Genomic DNA, 19,171 nt, shown 5'->3' with positions numbered 1-19,171 from the left:
TGTGTCTCCTTCCCTCGCTTCTGCCGTTTATTTTCTTTATACAATCAAATGTATTTCCTTTATACAATAAACTGTATTCCAGCTACGTGTTCACTGTTTGTAACATGTTTGCCTTAAAAAAAATACAAAATTATCCACTTGCCAAAACATATGCAAATTAATTTGAAAAATAAAAATGCATACCAATGTGGTCCAAAACTATAAATAAAACAGTCCTGTCTTCTTTTTCCATGACACAGGCTCAATAAAATATATGCATTTCTGGGTAAACTTAAATGCTCTTATTTGCTGCATGTAAGCCCTTTATAGACTTCCAGTTAACCTGGTAAAGAGGATGCTAATCCTCGCTTAGCATTATGTTAGCTTAATAAAAGAGGAAACCAATGGAAAAACGGCTAAGCTAGCAGAGTTAGCATTCTACTTTTTTAACCGGTATAAACACGTGAATAACAGCTTCTCACAACTTCTGACTGTTGTTAAGGGATGTACAGGAGCCTTTTACAGTTAACCAATAGATAATGGGAGTTTAAGAACCAGCTATGGTGGACTTTTAGTGTCTTCCACTACTCACATGAGCTAAGCTAACACAAATTAGCATCACAACCAAAAGTATTTCACAGACTCTTAAGCAAACAAAATACACTTCCTGGTATAGCACGTTAGGATGTTGCTTTAATTTAACTACAAAAGGTGTGCTTAGTGACATATACTAACCTGTAAATAACAGGAAAATAATGAGACAAACAGAGAAAGTGTGTCTCCTTCCCTCGCTTCTGCCGTTCTGAAGACGGGGGCTTTTGAACACACTGAGCTGTCTCACCAGGAGACTGTCCCCCTGCTGGCAAAATGTGGAACTACACTAAAACCAAATTTCTCACAAAACCTCACTCCCTTTCACAATTTTCAAAGAAACAATCCAAAAATGTAATCACACATTTCTGTGTGTCACACAGACAACGTCTGAATATTCATAGCTCTTGAATTTTCTTTGACTAATCAAGAGATGCAGATTTGGACCTAAGCAATTTAGTAAGAAACTTAAAAAAAACTGTCCGAGATCAATTATTTTATGTAGAAAATGTTTTATCAGCCTGAAAGGACTAATCAAGAGTATGTTTTTATGTTTAATGTTTTGTAGCTTTTAAAAATATTTCAAAAGAAATTAGCTGTAAAATTGAGAACATAGCGAATGTCGTAAGACACAATGCATTCATGAACTTTAAAACATGTGAATATTAGAGATGAGATAAGAGACAAGAGAGATGAGACTTTATTGTCATTGTAATAAACAACGAAACTTCGCTGGTGACAACCAGTCAGTAGCAGCAAAGACTAAATATAAAACATAAAATAAATAAAAATAAAAATAAAATATAAGCTCAGCGAAAAACAAACTTTGAAACTAAAATTTTTGCTTTTTAAAAATTATTATTTAATTTACGGCGGTCACGCGCAGGCGACAGTGACGTAGGCGCTGTTCCGTTATTCGGTGACAAAGATGGCGGGCGCCGTCTCATCTGGTAAGCGGGTATCTTGCACAGTTCAGCCGGTTTGCGGTGTTTTTGGTTCGGTGACTGCACTTTGTCCGTTGTGATCACAGAAAGCGTGAGTGTAGAGAAAAGTTGTTTTGAGGGATAAAGCTGCCACCAACTGCGGCTGAAGCTAAAGTGGCTCACAGTGTTGGAGTCGCAAAAAAAAAAAAAAAAAAAAAAAAAAAGACTCCTGATATTTCATCGAAACAAAACACTGATCCTTTTATGTGGAGATACGTTAACATTATTTGCCTGTTTAAACGCGCGGAATGTTGAAATGACTAATTACTTGCCGCATATATCTAATAGAATGTTGCTAGAACCTGGAAGTATCGCACACTGGATGTTTTTCTTACTGTTGTCCTCGTGCGGTGGCATATATAGAGGGTTTTCATGTGACGTATCGGTCACGTCATTTTGTGTCCCGCGGCCATTCTGGATTACGACGCGGTGGCCGCTGTGATACACTACGTGCATTTGGCGAACAATTGCAGAAGCTTTAACGTCGGTGTGAAGAAGCCTCACAGCATCGTGGCGCAGAGAGAAATCCGCCGCTACCAGAATTTTATTTTATTTTATTCGGCAATAAAATTATATAAGAATACATAAAAATACTGCCGAGGATAACACAAGAACGCTTCCAAGACGGATGCTTATTTACATTGTGGTCCTCCAGCACTGAGCTGCTGATCCGCAAGCTGCCCTTCCAGCGCCTGGTGAGAGAAATCGCTCAAGACTTAAAGACGACCTCCGCTTTCGGAGCGCCGCTGTGATGCTCTGCAGGAAGCCGGCGAGGCTGACCTGGTTGGCAGCTTCCTAGTTCACAATATCGCAGTGTGACACTGTCGGCCAGTTCATAACATCAACACTAAATTCACTATCTGGTATAAGATACGGATCCACTGAACCAACTGCTACACATCTATCACGATAAATAGCTTTATCTCGAGTATTTAAAGCATCATAATAACCGGACATTCTCTTCATTTTTGCCAGCCTCCTTGTAATCCAGAATGGAGACGGCACCTGTCCTGCAGCAAATCGGTTACGTGATTGAAAACCCTCTATACGGTCTGGATTAGGGATGGGTGGCACGGTGGATTAGTGGTTAGCACTGCTGCCTCGTATCAAGTAGGTCTTGCGATCATTTCCCACTTGGTTCCTTCTGTGTGGATTTTGCATGTTCTCACTGTATTTGTGGGATCCATCCATCCATCCATCCATCTTCCTCCCACAACATGCAGGTGAGGTGAATTGGAAACTTTAAATTGGTCGTTGGTGTGTGAATGTCATGCGGCACACTGGCATCCTGTTCAAAGTCTACTCCGCCTCACATTCTGTGACTGCTGGGATAGGCTCCAGACCCTTGACTGGAGTAAGTGCCTATAGAGACTGAATGGGTGATATTGACTTTAAAGGGGAACAGAAACGCCCACGGATTATTTATAGCATGAATAAACACAAAAATGTGTTCTTTTGATAGTTCAAGAAACACTAAAGACCATAAAACATCTACAGAAAACCTTGTTTTAGTCATGATCTGAGAGGCTTTGACATTGACCGGCTGCCGCCATTCATGCAGGTCAGGCGGGTGACTTCACTGGTTGGGGGGGGAGATGAGCCTCGTTCTGAGATTCCCTGCTAGAGACACCAACAAAGAGGTTATATATGATTACTAGTGCTTGCTCACTAAACGCGAACATCCCTTCATGGACAGCGACATGACACCTCCTAACCGGGCAAAATATTGCAGAAGTTCCCCGATGTTAATGCATTTTCAATGGGGATTCGCGACTGAACACACTCAGAAAAACACTCGCAAAATACATGTTAAAATGCCATTCTGACCTGGATATCGAACCAGTAAAATTAATTAACATTAAATCATGTCAGGAAAGTATTAAACTTACTCTGACACCCACACATTCTGAAATATTAGTGTTGAAAGTTACACATATCTGCGTTGTTGAGCTGCGCTGCTGGGCTGAACCGAGCTGCTGCTGTTGCTGTTTTCAACATAGCGCAATGCCTAAAACCATTACGAAACATATATATATATATATAGAGAGAGAGAGAGGCAATATTTTAGCACATAAAATTAACATTTAATCCAAACCTATTGGCAACAAATGCAGCCTGTGATTCCACAAGGGAGCAGAGTTGAAAGAGCTAATAGTCGTTTAGGGTGTGCCTTTTAATTATGTCACGCTTTTCAATCAGTGGCCAATGAGAAAACTCCGGAGCGAAGGAACAGGCTGCTGGCTGCTTCAGGATCAGTTCAGACACAAAATGTGTACAGCTAACCTGTAGGAAGAAAAGTATCACCATCTTAAACACTCCTCAAATAATTTTAGAACATTTAAAATTCAAGTTTTAAGAATGGTAAATTTTGATATCTGTTTCTTTCAGATGTCATTTCTAAGATTTTCTATCTTGTTATACAAAATTTGTAATATAAAAACCTCAAAGCAAAATATAAATAACATTTCTTACAATATCACACTGATGGATAATGATTTGGACTCAAACAATGACTATCCATCATCACTGTTACATTATTTGAATCCAAGTCATCCATCACCGTTATATGAAAGAAATGTCACTGTATGCATCCAGATTTGAGATAGCAAATTGATTGTGCTTGTATAAAAGCATCTGTGTAAAACAAACCTTTATGCCTCAAAGTACCAAAAATGTGTTGCAAAGCATTTATTATTATTTTTTAATTTCCAGAGGGCCCCCCTTGACTCCGTTCCTCTCAGACGCTCTGTCCCTAGATAGATGCTTTTTTGATAGATGCATAATTTCCCATCCAGCCCAAGCCATCCATTGAAATGTTAAGTGAAACAAAAGTTTTCCCACCAGCACCTGTGGACATAGCCATTGTAATAGCCCCATTTCAATTGATGATGTGGTTCAAAGATGTTTAACTTTGTCACAGAGAGGTGTAACTATTTTTTTTAATGACATTGTTTTCAGGTTATTAAGGAGCTGGAGATTATGGCCTAGTTCAAAAATAGTGAAGCCTAACTGCTGATTTGCATTGCATTTGACATAAACAAGCCATTATTTTATTTAGCACCATCCAGCTTTATCTGTGAGTTGCCTATAATCTCTTACTGAAAATTTCATGGGAAAATTCCGCATGGTTCCAGAGATATGCATGAAATTTACCCCAAAAATAGCACTTTTTTCATCAATTTTGTGTGACATTGATATTTAGCATTATCATTTAAAGTTGAATGTTAAAGAAATAACCTTGTATTTTGTCAGTTTGTTTGTTTGTGCTTCATACTAACACACAATTGATTGAGAAACAAGTATAACTTTGAGTTTTATCATGTTGGGATTGAAAAAACACCATGTTTCTAAAGCAAGGTAAAACTGTTGCAAGTGTAACACTGAGAATAAGTCCTTGATTTATTTGTGTCAAAACCTTAGTTATATCTCCTACTCTGCCTCAATAGAATAATTATATTACTTGTTCAATAATACCAGGAACTAATGGACAGAATTTCTTTGTTTCAGGCTTCTGCAGACTAAAGAACATACCTCCAACTGTTGTTGCAAGCGTTACGCTCCTGCACATTATTATAGTATATACAGTGAGGAAAATAAGTATTTGAAAAATAAGTATTATTGTCTGTGGCTGATGCTGAGACCCTGATCCATGCATTTATCTCTTCTAGATTGGACTACTGCAATGTTCTATTTTCTGGTTTACCGCAGTCTAGCATTAGGGCTCTCCAATTGGTTCAAAATGCTGCAGCCAGACTTTTGACACGAAGCAGAAAGTACAACCACATTACACCCATTTTGGCCTCCCTTCACTGGCTTCCTGTCCCAGTGAGATCAGATTTTAAGGTTCTTCTACTAACCTATAAAATTATTCATGGACTGGCACCTCCCTACCTAGCTGACCTTACGTACCGGCCCGGGCTTTACGTTCTCAGGGTGCAGGACTACTTTGTGTCCCTAAGGTGAATAAGAAGTCTGCGGGTCACAGAGCTTTCTCTTATCATGCCCCTGTTCTGTGGAATGATCTCCCTGCGTCAATAAAACAGTCAGATTCTGTGGAGATTTTCAAGTCCAGACTTAAGATGCACTTATTTTCCCTTTCATATGGCTAGCATACTGGTACAGTTTTTTTTTACGCTTTTTACTCTTTTAATTCATTTATTAATAATTGGAGCAGGCTGCGGCCTCAACTTTACCTAAATTCTGGGTCTTTTAGTGAAGTTTAAGGCTAGCAGCCGGCAATCACCTTAATATTTCTCTGTTTTTCTTGTTGCTTAATGCTGGCAAATTATGCAGTATTTTTTGTCTTTCTGATGCCTGATTCTGTTTTTTCTCTCTGTTTAAGGTGCAGCTCCAATCCAGAGATGGGAATTGTATTTGTGTTGGCGACCCTCCTGTCCTGTGCGCCAATAGCATTTCTTGTATATTCGTCCATGAATTGTTCTGTAATTTATGTTTGTAGCATGGCCCAAGCAGAGGGTCACCCCTTTGAGTCTGGTCTGCTTGAAGTTTCTTCCTCAGAGGGAATTTTTCCTTACCACTGTTGCTGTGGGGGTTGGTAAGGTTAGACCTTACTTGTGTGAAGCACTTTGAGGCAACTCTGTTGTGATTTGGCGCTATATAAATGAAAATAAATTGAAAATTGAAATTGAATGGAAATTGAACACCCTGCGATTTTGCAAGTTCTCCCACTTAGAAATCATGGTCGGGTCTGAAATTTTCATCTTAGGTGCTTGTCCACTGTGAGAGACATAATCTAAAAAAAAATTCGGAAATCACAATGTATGATTTTTTTTTTTTAAATAATTTATTTGTATGTTACTGCTGCAAATAAGTATTTGAGCACCTGTGAAAATCAATGTTTGGTACAGTAGCCTTTGTTTGCAATTACAGAGGTCAAATGTTTCCTGTAGTTCTTGACCAAGTTTTCACACACTGCAACAGGGATTTTGGTCCACTCCTCCATACAGATCTTCTCTAAATCTTTCAGGTTTGGAGTTTCAGCTGCCTCCAAAGATTTTCTATTGGGTTCAGATCTGAAGACTGGCCAGACCACTCCAGGACCTTGAAATGCTTCTTACAGAGCCCCTCCTTAGTTGCCCTGTGTGTTTGGGGTCATTGTCATGCTGGAAGACCCAGCCATGACCCATTTTCAATGTTCTTACTGAGGGAAGGAGGTTGTTTGCCACAATCTTGCAATACATGACCCCATCCATCCTCCCTTCAATACGGTGCAGTCGTCCTGTCCCCTTTGCAGAAGAGCAACCGCAGAGTATGATGTTTCCACCCCCATGCTTCACAGTTGAGATGGTTTTCTTGAGGGTGTTCTCATCCTCTAAACATGGTAAGTGGAGTTGATTCCAAAAAGCTCTATTCTGGTCTCATTTAAAACTTATTTTAAACCATGAAAGCATCATGTGTTACTAATGTAATCTTTGTGACTGTGGTCCCAGCTCTCTTCAGGTCATTGACCACGTCCTCTTGTGTATTTCTGAGCTTTCTCAGAATCATCCTTACCTCACAAAGTGAGATATTGCATGGAATCCCAGACCGAGGGAGATTGACAGTCATCTTGTGTTTCTTCCACTTTCTAATAAATAATCATAACAGTTGTTGTCTTGTACCAAGCTGGTTGCCTGTTGTCCTGTAGTCCATCCCAGCCTTGTGCAGGTCTACAGTTTTGTCCCGGTGTCCTTAGACAGCTCTTTGGTCTTGGCTACGGTGGACAGGTTGGAGTGTGATTGAGTGTGTGAACAGGTGTCTTTTATACAGGTAACAAGTTCAAACAGGTGCAATTAATACTGATAAAGAGTGCAGAATAAGAGGGCTTCTTAAAGAAAAATTAACAGGTCTGTGTGAGCCAGAATTCTTGCTGGTTGGTAGGGGATCAAATACTTATTTGCAGCAGCAACATACAAATAAATTATTAAAAAATCATGCATTGTGATTTCCAGATTTTTTTTTTTTTTTTTTTTAGATTATGTCTCTCACAGTGGACATGCACGTAAGATGAAAATTTCAGACCCCTCCATGATTTCTAAGTGGGAGAACTTGCAAAATCGCAGGGTGTTCAAATACTTATTTTCCTTACTGTATATGCACTGATAATTTCTAGCAATGACTGAACCGAGACCAATAGAAATATTGAAACTGATATATAACCATACTTAAAATGATAACATTTCACAAAAAAGATCACTTTTATATTTTGATGGTTGTCACACTTTGGCTTCATTATTTTTGAACTAGGCCTTATACCAGCATTGAGTGACATGCATGTATACTGTGGGCAGATGGCTAATCTACTTAGATTGCCTCTATTCACTCTCACCTGTGGACAATTTCGTGTCACCAGTTATCTGGTCTACTTGTTTCTGGACTGTACCCACAGAAAACCCAGACAGCCATGTTGGAATTGAGCACAAAACCTTGTGACTGATTGTGTGCAAGAAGTCATTAAACATGTCTGCAGAATATGAATGAATATGTCATTGTGTTGCAGAAGTAAATCAAATTACTTTTGTTTTTTTCTGTGTGAAGGCGTCACAGTTCCTCGCAGCTTTCGGCTGCTGGAGGAGCTGGAGGAAGGTCAGAAGGGAAGTGGGGATGGTACAGTGAGCTGGGGCCTTGCAAATGACGACGACATGTCACTAACTCACTGGAATGGCATGATCCTCGGCCCGGCCAAGGTAAACAAACATCAGACCTACAATTCTTTTACACATCATCACACTGAGCTTCACATGAACAAAGCTCAACAGTAATGCTTGTCTGTTCAACACTGATGCGTGAATGGTTCCCCGTCTTGCCTGATGTGGCAAGTTCATTTTCAGGCCTCTTTAAAACAAAATCTGTTTATAAATCAACGAGATGGCCCTGGGGCTGCAGAAGCTGTTTAATTTTTTTAAATGATCAATTTAGGATGAATGAAATACAGTTCTTTATACCCCTATTCCACAGAGCACTGCTCCTTCCTGGTTGATCCTGAATCACAAATCGGGGTGTGTTTTGAAGCATCACAGCATAAGCATAACCTATTGATCCAACTTTTGTCAGTGTTGAACAAACTTGGTATACGCAGGAGCTACGGCCATTATCGGCACAAATTTTGAAATCGAGGTGAAATTTTCGAGCTGTTTAAAAATTTCATCCAAATTTGCAAAATTATGCAGTCACTTCCGAGTGTTAGGGGTGCGTGATATATTCGGTTGACGATAGAAATTATATAAATTTGGCCGACTGTAGAGATTTAGACTCCACCGACCAATTGCAATAATACTTGTTAATGATGTCATCATATCTTCCTGAGTGACTCTGAACGACTGGAAAAGGCTGCAGTCAGTGCTTTGGTCACAGGCTCCATCTCGATAGATTAAAACCTCTCCTTGTAAGAGTGTAAAATTATAAGCTGTTTTCTCCCTCTGGAGTCGCTTGACGGTAAAAGTCAAATGACCTAACTAAGCGGTTCTCCCATTAAATTCACCAGACTCAGTCTCCGTTTCAATGCGTTTTAAAAGTACACGCTTCAAGCTCTATACAAGGTCATATTTGGTCCACTTATTTGCAGAAAGCCACTGTAAACAGTCTCATTTCCTCATTCAGAATCAGCTCTGTCTCAGGGCAGGAGAGCAGAGAAAGAGGGGAAAAAAACAAGCCTTCCCCTTTTTTATTGGTGGACCTAAGCCAATCAGAATCATTAACTCACATGGGGTGGTCTCTGAGGACTTTCTAGACTAAACGCCACCAAAAGCAGACAAACTAATACGGCCTCCTGCTGTGCAGAAGCAGGAATGACAAAATGAAATCATTCCAATGCCCAAAATTACATGTCTAACAAATCAGGGAGTCAGGCACTCAAAATTATATAAATTTTTGTTGTTGGCAGCACGGTGGCTTAGTGGTTAACACTGTTGCGTTACGGCAAGAAGGTCATGGGTTTGAGTCCCACCTCTGGCCTTCCTGTGTGGAGTTTTCGTGTTCTCCCCGTGTTTGTGTGGGTTCCCTCCGGGTGCTCCGGCTTCCTCCCACATCCAAAGACATGCTGGTTAGGTGGATTGTGTGTGCGGCTGTGAATGTGTTTGTTTGTCTATATGTGGCCCTGCGACAGACCGGCGTCCTGTCCAGGGTGTACCCCGCCTCAACGCTCTATGACCAGCTCCTGCGACCCTTAATTGGAGTAAGCAGTTGAAAATGAGTGAGTGAGTTTTTGTTGTTGTTTTTTATTTATTTATTTTAATCAATTTAGCTTTGCTAAATTGCTATATGACCCATTCGGACCCATTATAATTTTTACACTTAAGTTTATATCACGATATATATATATCGTTATCGTGAAGGGATTCAATTTATATTGCACTGTGAATTGTAAGTCATATCGCCCAGCCCTAGTGTTCATAGTCTTAACAGCTTCCGTGGGAAAGCTTAAAAGATATATATTTCACTCTCCTTCAGTTGTGCACCAGGTGTGTTTCAGATGGATGACATATACAGTGAGGAAAATAAGTATGTGATACACTGTCCATTTTGCAAGTTTTCCCACCTATTTTGAATGGCGAGGTCTGTAATTCTTACCGTAGGTACACTTCAACTGTGAGTGAGACAGAATCTTAAAAAAAAAAAAAAAAATCCAAAAAATCACATTGTATACTTTTTAAATAATTTGAGTTTTATTGCATGAAATAAGTATTTGATACAATACAAAAACACAACTTAATATTTGGTACGGAAGCCTTTGTTTGCAATTACAGAGGTCAGATGTTTCCTGTCATTCTTGACTAGGGATGGGTATTGATAAGATTTGATCGATATCGATGCCATTATCGATTCTGCTTATCGATCCGATTCCTTATCGATTCCCTTATCGATACCTCTTGTGAATTTTGTACTAAAAGTAGACTTTACAGGTTTTCTATGTATTTCATTGAGTCTTAAAGTAAATAAATATGAAATTGGCCACTGTATCCTTGATCTCTGGACATAAATAAAACTAAACAAAATGGTGTTTCGCTTTGAAGTTATTAATTCCGACTGGACTCTATCCTTCTAACTTGACTCAGCAGAGAGCCACGCAGCGCTTGGAGCTGTGTGAACAGAACGGAGGACGATTCTCGTTTCTTTCTCGCAATAAGACAGGAGTCCCAGTTAGTAACTTTAATCCGCACAAAAGTGACTCACGATTGACATATTCATGGATGAAAGTGGTGAAAAACAAAAAAAAGCTGAAACACAAAATTACCCCCCAACACCACCTGCACAAAAATGTTTGAATTCTAGAAGCTCCGAAATGCAATCTGGGACTATTCCAGACAATAAACTGCAGTGAGTGCAGCATCCATTTAGTGAGGAAAAAACAACTTTCCTTATTCAAATTCATTCCAGTAGTATTCTGCTCTTACTAGGATGCAGCAGTTTTCTATCTTGGCAGATAGTTCTGGAGGAAATCACTGAAGAAATTAACACATTGAAAATATGGTTTGAGCGAAACAAACTGTCATTAAACTTAAATAAGACAGGGATGAAATGGAGATGTAAGAGTCACTAGGTGTTCACAGGAAACACTTATTTATTTCTGTATGTATTTATTTATTTATGTATGTTCATTGTTAGTTGGCTTTATATTTTCTGTTGTTTCTGTTCAGGTTCTTTTTGTCTCTTTCTCTAAAATTGTATATAATAACTAATCATTAGATTATTAATATATAAACAAAAATAAATAAAAAAAAATTACAATTTGTAATACATTTGACTCTTTTACGACAACAAACGCTTGACAGCTGCAACTGCTTAATGCTAACTTTAACATTGAAAATGCCATAGACATGCTAACGTGTTAGCATCGGTCCCATTTTTAAGTTATAAAATACATCTATCAACTGTTTCAGAAGACCATAACAGGTCGGTTTAACATAAAAAAGGTAAATAATACTCAGCCATATGCTCTTTAGGGTTTTAGTGGGGGAAAATTAAGATAAGCGAAAGAAAAAAATGAATCAACGAAGCAATGATCGAAGCACTGCTTCGATTGGTTCAAGGTTCAAAGCAAAGCCGCGCTGCAGAAAAGTTGATTACAGACCCGCTGCAGGGTCTGTAATCAATGTAGAGAAATTGTAATTTTCCTGACAAACACCCCCAAAAACAACGGCCACTCTGAAGGACCGATAAGGGAATCGTTGAGTTAAAAAGTGATTTATTGATGTTGGTGGATCGAATCATTTCTTAACGATACCCGAAAGTAACCGGTTCTCGATACGCATCCCTGTTCTTTACCAAGTTTGCACACACTGCAGCAGGGATTTTGGTCCACTTCTCTATACAGAGCTTCTCCAGACCTTTCAGGTTTCGGTGCTGCCACTGAGCAACACTGAGTCTCAACTCCCTCCTAGGGCTGGGCGATATGACCTAAAATTCATATTGTGGTATTAAGTGAATCCCTTCACGGTAACTGTATATATCGCAATATAAAGTTAAGTGTAAAAATTATAATGTAAGTATTTCTGAATGGGTCCCTTAGCAAAGGTAAATAAAAAAACGACAACAAAAAACCAAAACCAGATATAATGTAATTTTGAGAACATTTATTGTGCAGATCTAAAAACTACATCTACAGTTTGCCAGAAGGTACATCTAAGATGCAAGCCTAGATTTGATGTTTTGGTGAAAGAATTATATACATTTATTTTTTGTTCGGTCAGTGGCTGAAGTTTCATTTCTTGAACCCTCGATGGTACACCTGGTCTGAATACATGAAGCACTTTCAGGACAGTCACGGAGCACTTTTCCTCATTTACAAAACTCAACACGAAACCACCAAAAAATGAATAAAAATACTTAATTTACTCATATTTGAAGTCAGTCTGGGTAAATTGTTGTTCCCTGGCTGATTTCATGATTATGCTTTGGTTAAAAAAAATCCTTGCCTTATTTATTGTGGCGCTTTCTCATGTTTGATTCAGGTAATGACTGAGCCGTCTGCTTCCGCCCGGAGCGTCCACTGAAATATATAAGCAATGGCTTTGCAAATATCAGAGACAGAACTGACATATTTCATTTAATTGCCACTCTAGTTTCATATTCTGTGTTAAAGGAGGCGTGGTCTTGTGCCTGAGTGCAGGAGGTGTGGCCACACCCCTCTCCCTGCTGTGTGTGATGCACGGACTCTAGTGCAAACCACTCAGTTGAAGCAAGCGACCAAATTATTCCAATCAGAAATTTTTCTAAGTATAAATGGAATTTGTTAATTTAGCTTTTTCTTCCAAAATATGAACTGAAAAGCAAAAGCGTACCAATGCCATATTTGTGTTGAATCACTGATGATTCAGGCTGCTTCCACCAGCAGCAGCCTGAATTATCGTCATCTGTGTGTACATGACAATTTAATATTGTGCATGCTTTATTGAACTTCACATCAAAAAGCTCCTGTTTAAATGTCCTTAAGTCTCACTTTGGGGGTTACATCACCACGCGACAGTCATTTTCTGTTCAACTGTGCGCTTTGGCAAACCCATGCGAGGATTCGGGAGGGCGTGAGACAAGTCAGCAACCGCATGCCCAGTGAATATTTCATCCAAAATTGTCACCGTGCTTATGCACAGTGCGAGGGTTCAGGATCTCTGGCGCGCGCCCTGTTATGTCACTGCCATCAGCAGCAGAAGCAGCAGCAGAAGCAGCAGCAGCGCCGACATTTATATTATTACTGAGCCAATATCACCCGAGTGCTTTGAATAATTCACCAACATGCCAAAAGTGATGTGGCGTTCTGCAGCTGCACAGAAGCATCTCCACATTAGGCATCACCAGTCAGTACAAGATTGATCAAACCATCTTCCTCCGTCCTGTGCGCACTGGTCGTGAAAAGTCCTGGTGCTGTTGAGAAGGCTTGCAAGAAAATAAATGTGACGCTTTTCATGCGCTCACAGCGATAAAACACCAGATCTGAAGCCAGTGTGCATCCACGGGAAGCCTACTTTTCAGACCTTCGTGCACCGGCTGTTCGCATCGTGGGTTAGCGGTTGACACGTGGCGGTCTCCCCCGTGCACTCTTATTGCAAATGCAATTAGAGTGCAATCATTTGAAAATGTGGTTAACAGTTGTCATAAAATTATTGAAATCTGTGAAACCTGTCATGTTTCTGTTATTACAGACAGCCTATGAGGGCAGGATATACAGTCTGAAAATAGAATGTGGACCCAGGTATCCCGAGTACCCTCCTGATGTCCGATTTGTGACCAAAATTAACCTGTCTGGTGTACATAACTCCGGTGTGGTAAGTCAACAGCTGGCACGTGACATCATTATTGTCACTTCATTGTCAATTCTCCCTACCACATATAGCCACATCCAGTCCACTGTAGGGGCTGTATTATATATATTATAATAGCCAAGTGACCTGTGTGTGCGTGTTTGCTTGTGTGTGTGTGTATCACTTCAGTCACGGAGAAACTGGGGAGAGCTGCTATTTGCCATTTGGTATGCTTCATGCTTGCATCAAGGATGAACGCTGTGAAAACGGAAAGTTGATAGCACTAATATTTTTGGAGAAATTAGCGATTTTATCTAACAACAGTGAATAATGGACGTTGTGCTGCAGTGCACCATGGGAGTTTGAGATTTTGGGGTTTTAAGTGTTAATGCGGTTCATGTTGGTTTAACATTGTTGTCAGTGTTATTGATTTATTGTGTTATTGTAGTTCAATTGGTTTAGTCAGTTTGTTTAAGTGTGATGTTGCTTTTACTATGAGTGGGTTAAGTGTCATGTTGCCATTACCATGAGTGAAAAGTGTAGTGCGTTTGATGCCTTCCGCCACTTGTCTGTGTTTCTGAGTACCTACTTGCGGCAGAATGCAGAAAAGACAAGAAGCTCTGCTTGTGTGTGTGTGTGTGTGTGTGTGTGTGTGTGTGTGTGTGTGTGTGTGCGTGCGTGCGTGCGTGCGTGTGTGTATAACTTAGATCATGGACAAACTGGAGGGAGCTGACATTTGCCATTTGGTATGTATGTGTTTTGGGTCAAGGATGAATGCTGCCAAAATGGAATTTTGATGGGACTAATATTTTTGGAGAAACTACGGATATTAGCTAAGAACACTGAACAGTCGATGTTAATAATTACATTCTGGACTTGCACTCCATTCCAGCAGGGGGCAGTAAATCATCTATATATTAAAAGCACGTGTGCGTGATTTTATTTAGTAAGTTCAATGCAAGTACATAATATAATTGTAAATATGTTAAAAATACATGGATGACAGAAGAAAGTGAAAACACATTTCCATTGTGGTCCATTTAGAAATCAAATGACAAAGTAGAAGTAATAATAAAAATATAACTCCATGCTAAAAGACCCTCGGCCGTATGAGCAGTGTGTTCTTTATAATTTGAAGTTGTTTAATTATTAAGATCCTACTGTCTTATGTACAATTTGTACTGTATTTGTTAAAATCAAATAATCATTTATTCATGTTGTGCAAGTGAAGGAATATTTGTAGATCACCCTCTGTGCATTTGCAGTTATTAATGAGAGAAATTTCACTTTATAGAAAGTTAGCTTTAAGTTAGTGATTTTTAGCCTGCAAGCTAACATCTGCAGAATGTCTTGTAAATGACTCCAGAGGTGTTATAAGCTTCCATAAAGAGCATTTTCAGTTTTAGAAGTGTTTCTTTCTTCCTACATTTTACATAATATACCAGAAACAAAGCTGTTAGCAAGTAGCTACAGCAGGAAGTGACATCACCATGCTAACCTTGGGCAAAATGTCTTGTAAATAAGTTCAGAGGTGTTATTAGGTTACAAAACCGCGTTTTCCATTATAGAAGTGTGTATTTCCTGCTAGCTTTTACATAATTTATGAGAAACATGTATATATTAATCTAATAACACCTCTGAACTTATTTACAAGACATTTCACTGACATTAGCATGGTGACGTCACAGGCTGGTAGCTAGCTGCAAAATTCAGTTTTATTTGTGTGTAAGTATATCCTCTTTTTCATATATTATGTAAAAGGTAGTGAGAAATAAACACTTGTAAAAGTGAAAATGCTGTTTTTGTATCCTGATAACACCTCTAGAGTCATTTACTAGACATTTTGCAGATGTTGGCGTGCATGCTAACTTCCACTAACTTCCTATGGAGTTAAATTTGTGTCATTAATACCTGCAAATGCACAGAGGGTGATCTATAAATATTCCTTGATTTGCACTACTTCCACTTTTAAAACATAAATATTGTTTTTGATTGATAGAGGGGCTTTTTTGAACATGTACAAATTGTATGTAACACAATAGGATCTTAGTTATCACAATAGGATAACTAATTAAACAATTGCAAATTATAAAGAACACAATACTCATACGGCCGAGGGTATTTTAGCATTGTGTTATATTTAAATATTTTTTAAATGCCATTTTTACGGTAAAATCTATGAAGTCTGAAAATTTAAGGTTGGAAAAACTCTGGAAGATTGAAATGGAAAATCTGTTGGAACCCTGCCCTTTCACTTTGTAAGAGAAGTCTCAACAGTTTGTGATGACTGCGCTTATGCTGGGTTGGCATCATCTCATGTGTGATGATAAGCCCAACAACAGCATTGTGTTTTAAATCACGCATACATGTACACAACCAGATGAGGGCAGTGAGGCACTGACTTTTTGTGTGCAAGTTTCTGCTGCAGGACCTCAGTCATGCACTCTTCAAAGGCACGCATCCCTTTGTGACATACTGTTCGCCAGTTGTGTCTGTCTTGAGCCAGTGTCTGCCAGATCTTAGTATCAATCTTAAATGTTTTGAGATTTTTCTTCGGTGTATCTTTGTAGCTTAGGAGAGGTTGTCCAGTACTTCTTGTTGCTGTGCTGAGTTGGCCAAAAAAAGAGCATCTTTGGTATCCTGTTGTTGTCCATTCTAACTACATGCCCAGCATAGCTGGACATTCATGATCATGCTGTCAGTACCTGGTAGCCTGCATTTTTGAAGTACTTCAGTGTTTGGAGTCTTGTTTTGCTGTTTTGTGTTACATATTTATCTGACAGTCCAAGTGGAAGGCTTCTAGTTGTTTTGTATGTTGTTGGTACAGAGTCCAGGTTTCACATCCATAAAGGAGGGATGTGAGAACTGCTGCTTCATATACCCTGATTTTGTTGTTGAAGCAAACCGCATGTTCCTTCTAAAGCCGACGTGTTAAATCTGTTGTGGCAACCCCGAGTGAAATGGGATGAGCCAGAAGTGGCTGGTGGCCACGTTGGCTTGATGAACCAATAACCAAACAAGTCACAGTCCCTCCCTCAGTGTCTTCCCATCTACAAATTAAAACTTGCATCATTAAAAGAATTCAAGCAGTGCTAGAATTTAATTAAAAGTCCTTGTTAGTGACTTTATAAAGGATGTTAAAATGAATAGTCTCTATCTTCAGATTCTGTGTTTAACCTTTCTGTCTCACTGCACAGCAGATTTCTTCACATCCTCCTTCATCTTCTTCAAATCCCCCTGCAGGTGGATATAAAGTCAGTGGCGGCGCTTTCCAAGTGGCAGAACATGTACAACATCCGGATGGTGCTGCAGGAAATCAGACGGCACATGACGACAAAAGAGAACATGAGGCTTCCCCAGCCGCCCGAGGGCCAGCTGTACAGCAACTGATGCTCCTCCTGCTGCCCTCTGCAAAACGCACACACACACACAAAACGCCAAACACAGTCTTAGCCACTTACATCACCACATGTTAGCGAAGACTCAACTCACAACTTCCCTGGGGAATATGATGCTGGACAGAGAAGGATGCACTGAGTTATCCTGCAATTTCACTGTGCAGATCAGACATTAGACTACAACGTATTGTTAAATTGTATTTTATTTTTTATCTTTGTCTTCTATATAAATGACCTGGTCGCGTGTGCCAGTTCCACATTCTGGATTCTTCCACGGTACTGAGCATTGTTTTTTTAGTATTTGGAAAAAAATCACTGCTCTGTAAAGGAACATTCCTCCTCCAAACACCCTTGAAAAATGGATGTTAAATGTTCGTACCAGTCTGCTTTATGAACAGCGGGCCTCACTGTGTCACACTAAATCTCACTCTGGTCGTTCTCCCAGGCTCCATTAGTCTCTTCATGCATTTCCAGCTTTTGCGGTCCCAGTGACGTGAATATGACAGGTGTTCCTGTAACGTGACTTTCAGCAATGTATGACTCAAAAAGTCACTCCACATCCCACTCCTGTTCTCAGACGTGTCTTCTGTGTGCCATGGAGTTTATAGTGCTTTGTGGTGGTGATAGTGATGGATTATAAGGGGCAGGGCAGGCTACAGGTCCTTGTGCCGCCTCCTTCAGAGAATGGTGAGGTTGAATTGTTAATGTGTGCTCGGCAGCTCTTTGGAAACACCACTGTATTATTTGCAGCAGGAATCACTGTGTTTTCCTGTTTTTGTTAGTTTTTTGGTTCTTGTTTTATTTTCTGCTTGGTGTGACCTGTGTGTACTCTGCTGATTTGTGTCTTCGACAGTGAATGCCCACTGAACGCATTGTACAGTGTTGGATGTCTGTTTTATAATGGAGGTGGCTCTACGGGGTGATGGTGACCTGTTGCATGTTTTATTTGAATTAAACATTTACTTTTTCACGCCTTTGGGTCATGATTTGCCAAAGCCCAACTCAGTCCACTGTTCTTGGATTCCAGGTATATTCCACTGAGAAACCATGTGCATGCTTGTTGATACAAAAAGAGGAAAAGAAGTGATGAACTGTATTTGTGCATGCGTGTGAATATGATTAACGAGCTGTCTCTGAGAAAATCAGGTGGTGGTGTGTGGATGGCCTGAGTCAGATTTAATGAAATTTTCACCAGTTACCCTTCAAATAGATTGATTAGGCATGGTAAAGTTTGTTTTTTCATCAGACCAAATTTTACCACATTTTTGGTCAATTCAAAATTTGATGTCAAAACACCCAGAGAATCTGTTACATTAAAATATATAGTAAAAATGGCCAACTTTGACAAAGCATTTTTCAAATCTGAGCACGTGGTTAGAAAAACTGAGCATGAGGCATGATGAAAATTTCATCAAAATCCGAGTCGGGCCATCCAGACAGCTACATGGCCACCCGCCTGATTTTCTCAGACACAGCTCGTTAATCATATACATATAGTATGTGCATGTGTACATATACATATTGTATACAACAGAAGTTGCTTTGCCTCTCAATAATTACATTATGGCAAAGCTGACAAGGACTGTTTCCTTTCGAAAAATCAATAACAAATACTTAGGAAAGACAAATCAAGATACAGGTCCCAAAGTAAAAATGTAAAATGACATCTGTACAAATACAGAAACACTTTAAGATATCAGTTTTAGTGTTTAAGGCAAATCAAGTTGCAAACAAGAACAATTAAAGCAGCGAATGTTTGTTGTCCATTCGGCTGCTCCCATTATGCTGGGAATCGCCACAGTGGATACAACCACATCTGCATTGGTATTTGGCACGAGTTTTATGGCGGATGCTCTTCTTGATGCAACTCCAGTGTAACCTGGAGAAACACACAGCTGCTGGTGTTCCAAAGAGGTCTTCCATCCAAGTACTAACCAGGTCCTGCCTTACTTAGCTTCTGAATGTCTTGGAGTTAATTAAAATC

The 19,171-nt window shown here is 39.5% G+C and overlaps 1 protein-coding gene across 1 annotated transcript; it reads left to right on the top strand.

The window, feature by feature from the left end:
* Positions 1-1,452: 1,452 nt before the first annotated feature.
* ube2v1 (ubiquitin-conjugating enzyme E2 variant 1) lies at positions 1,453-18,157 on the top strand. The gene is made up of 4 exons (XM_034167328.1): positions 1,453-1,520; positions 8,091-8,239; positions 13,691-13,813; positions 17,033-18,157. The coding sequence occupies exons 1-4, from the start codon at positions 1,499-1,501 to the stop codon at positions 17,177-17,179; spliced, it is 441 nt and encodes a 146-aa protein (XP_034023219.1). The 5' UTR covers positions 1,453-1,498; the 3' UTR covers positions 17,180-18,157.
* Positions 18,158-19,171: the final 1,014 nt, after the last annotated feature.

Source organism: Thalassophryne amazonica, chromosome 3 (assembly GCF_902500255.1).
Source record: "Thalassophryne amazonica chromosome 3, fThaAma1.1, whole genome shotgun sequence".
Classification (NCBI taxonomy): Eukaryota; Metazoa; Chordata; class Actinopteri; order Batrachoidiformes; family Batrachoididae; genus Thalassophryne; species Thalassophryne amazonica.
Note: the sequence above shows the minus strand (reverse complement) of the source record. Positions and strands in the feature narration are given on the sequence as shown.

Bases quoted from the DNA above. Each gene is read 5' to 3' on its own strand.
- ube2v1 (XM_034167328.1), top strand. From the start codon at position 1,499: ATGGCGGGCGCCGTCTCATCTG. The intron at 8,240-13,690 runs GTAAACAAACAT...CTGTTATTACAG, and splicing joins TGATCCTCGGCCCGGCCAAG to ACAGCCTATGAGGGCAGGAT. The intron at 13,814-17,032 runs GTAAGTCAACAG...ATCCCCCTGCAG, and splicing joins GTGTACATAACTCCGGTGTG to GTGGATATAAAGTCAGTGGC.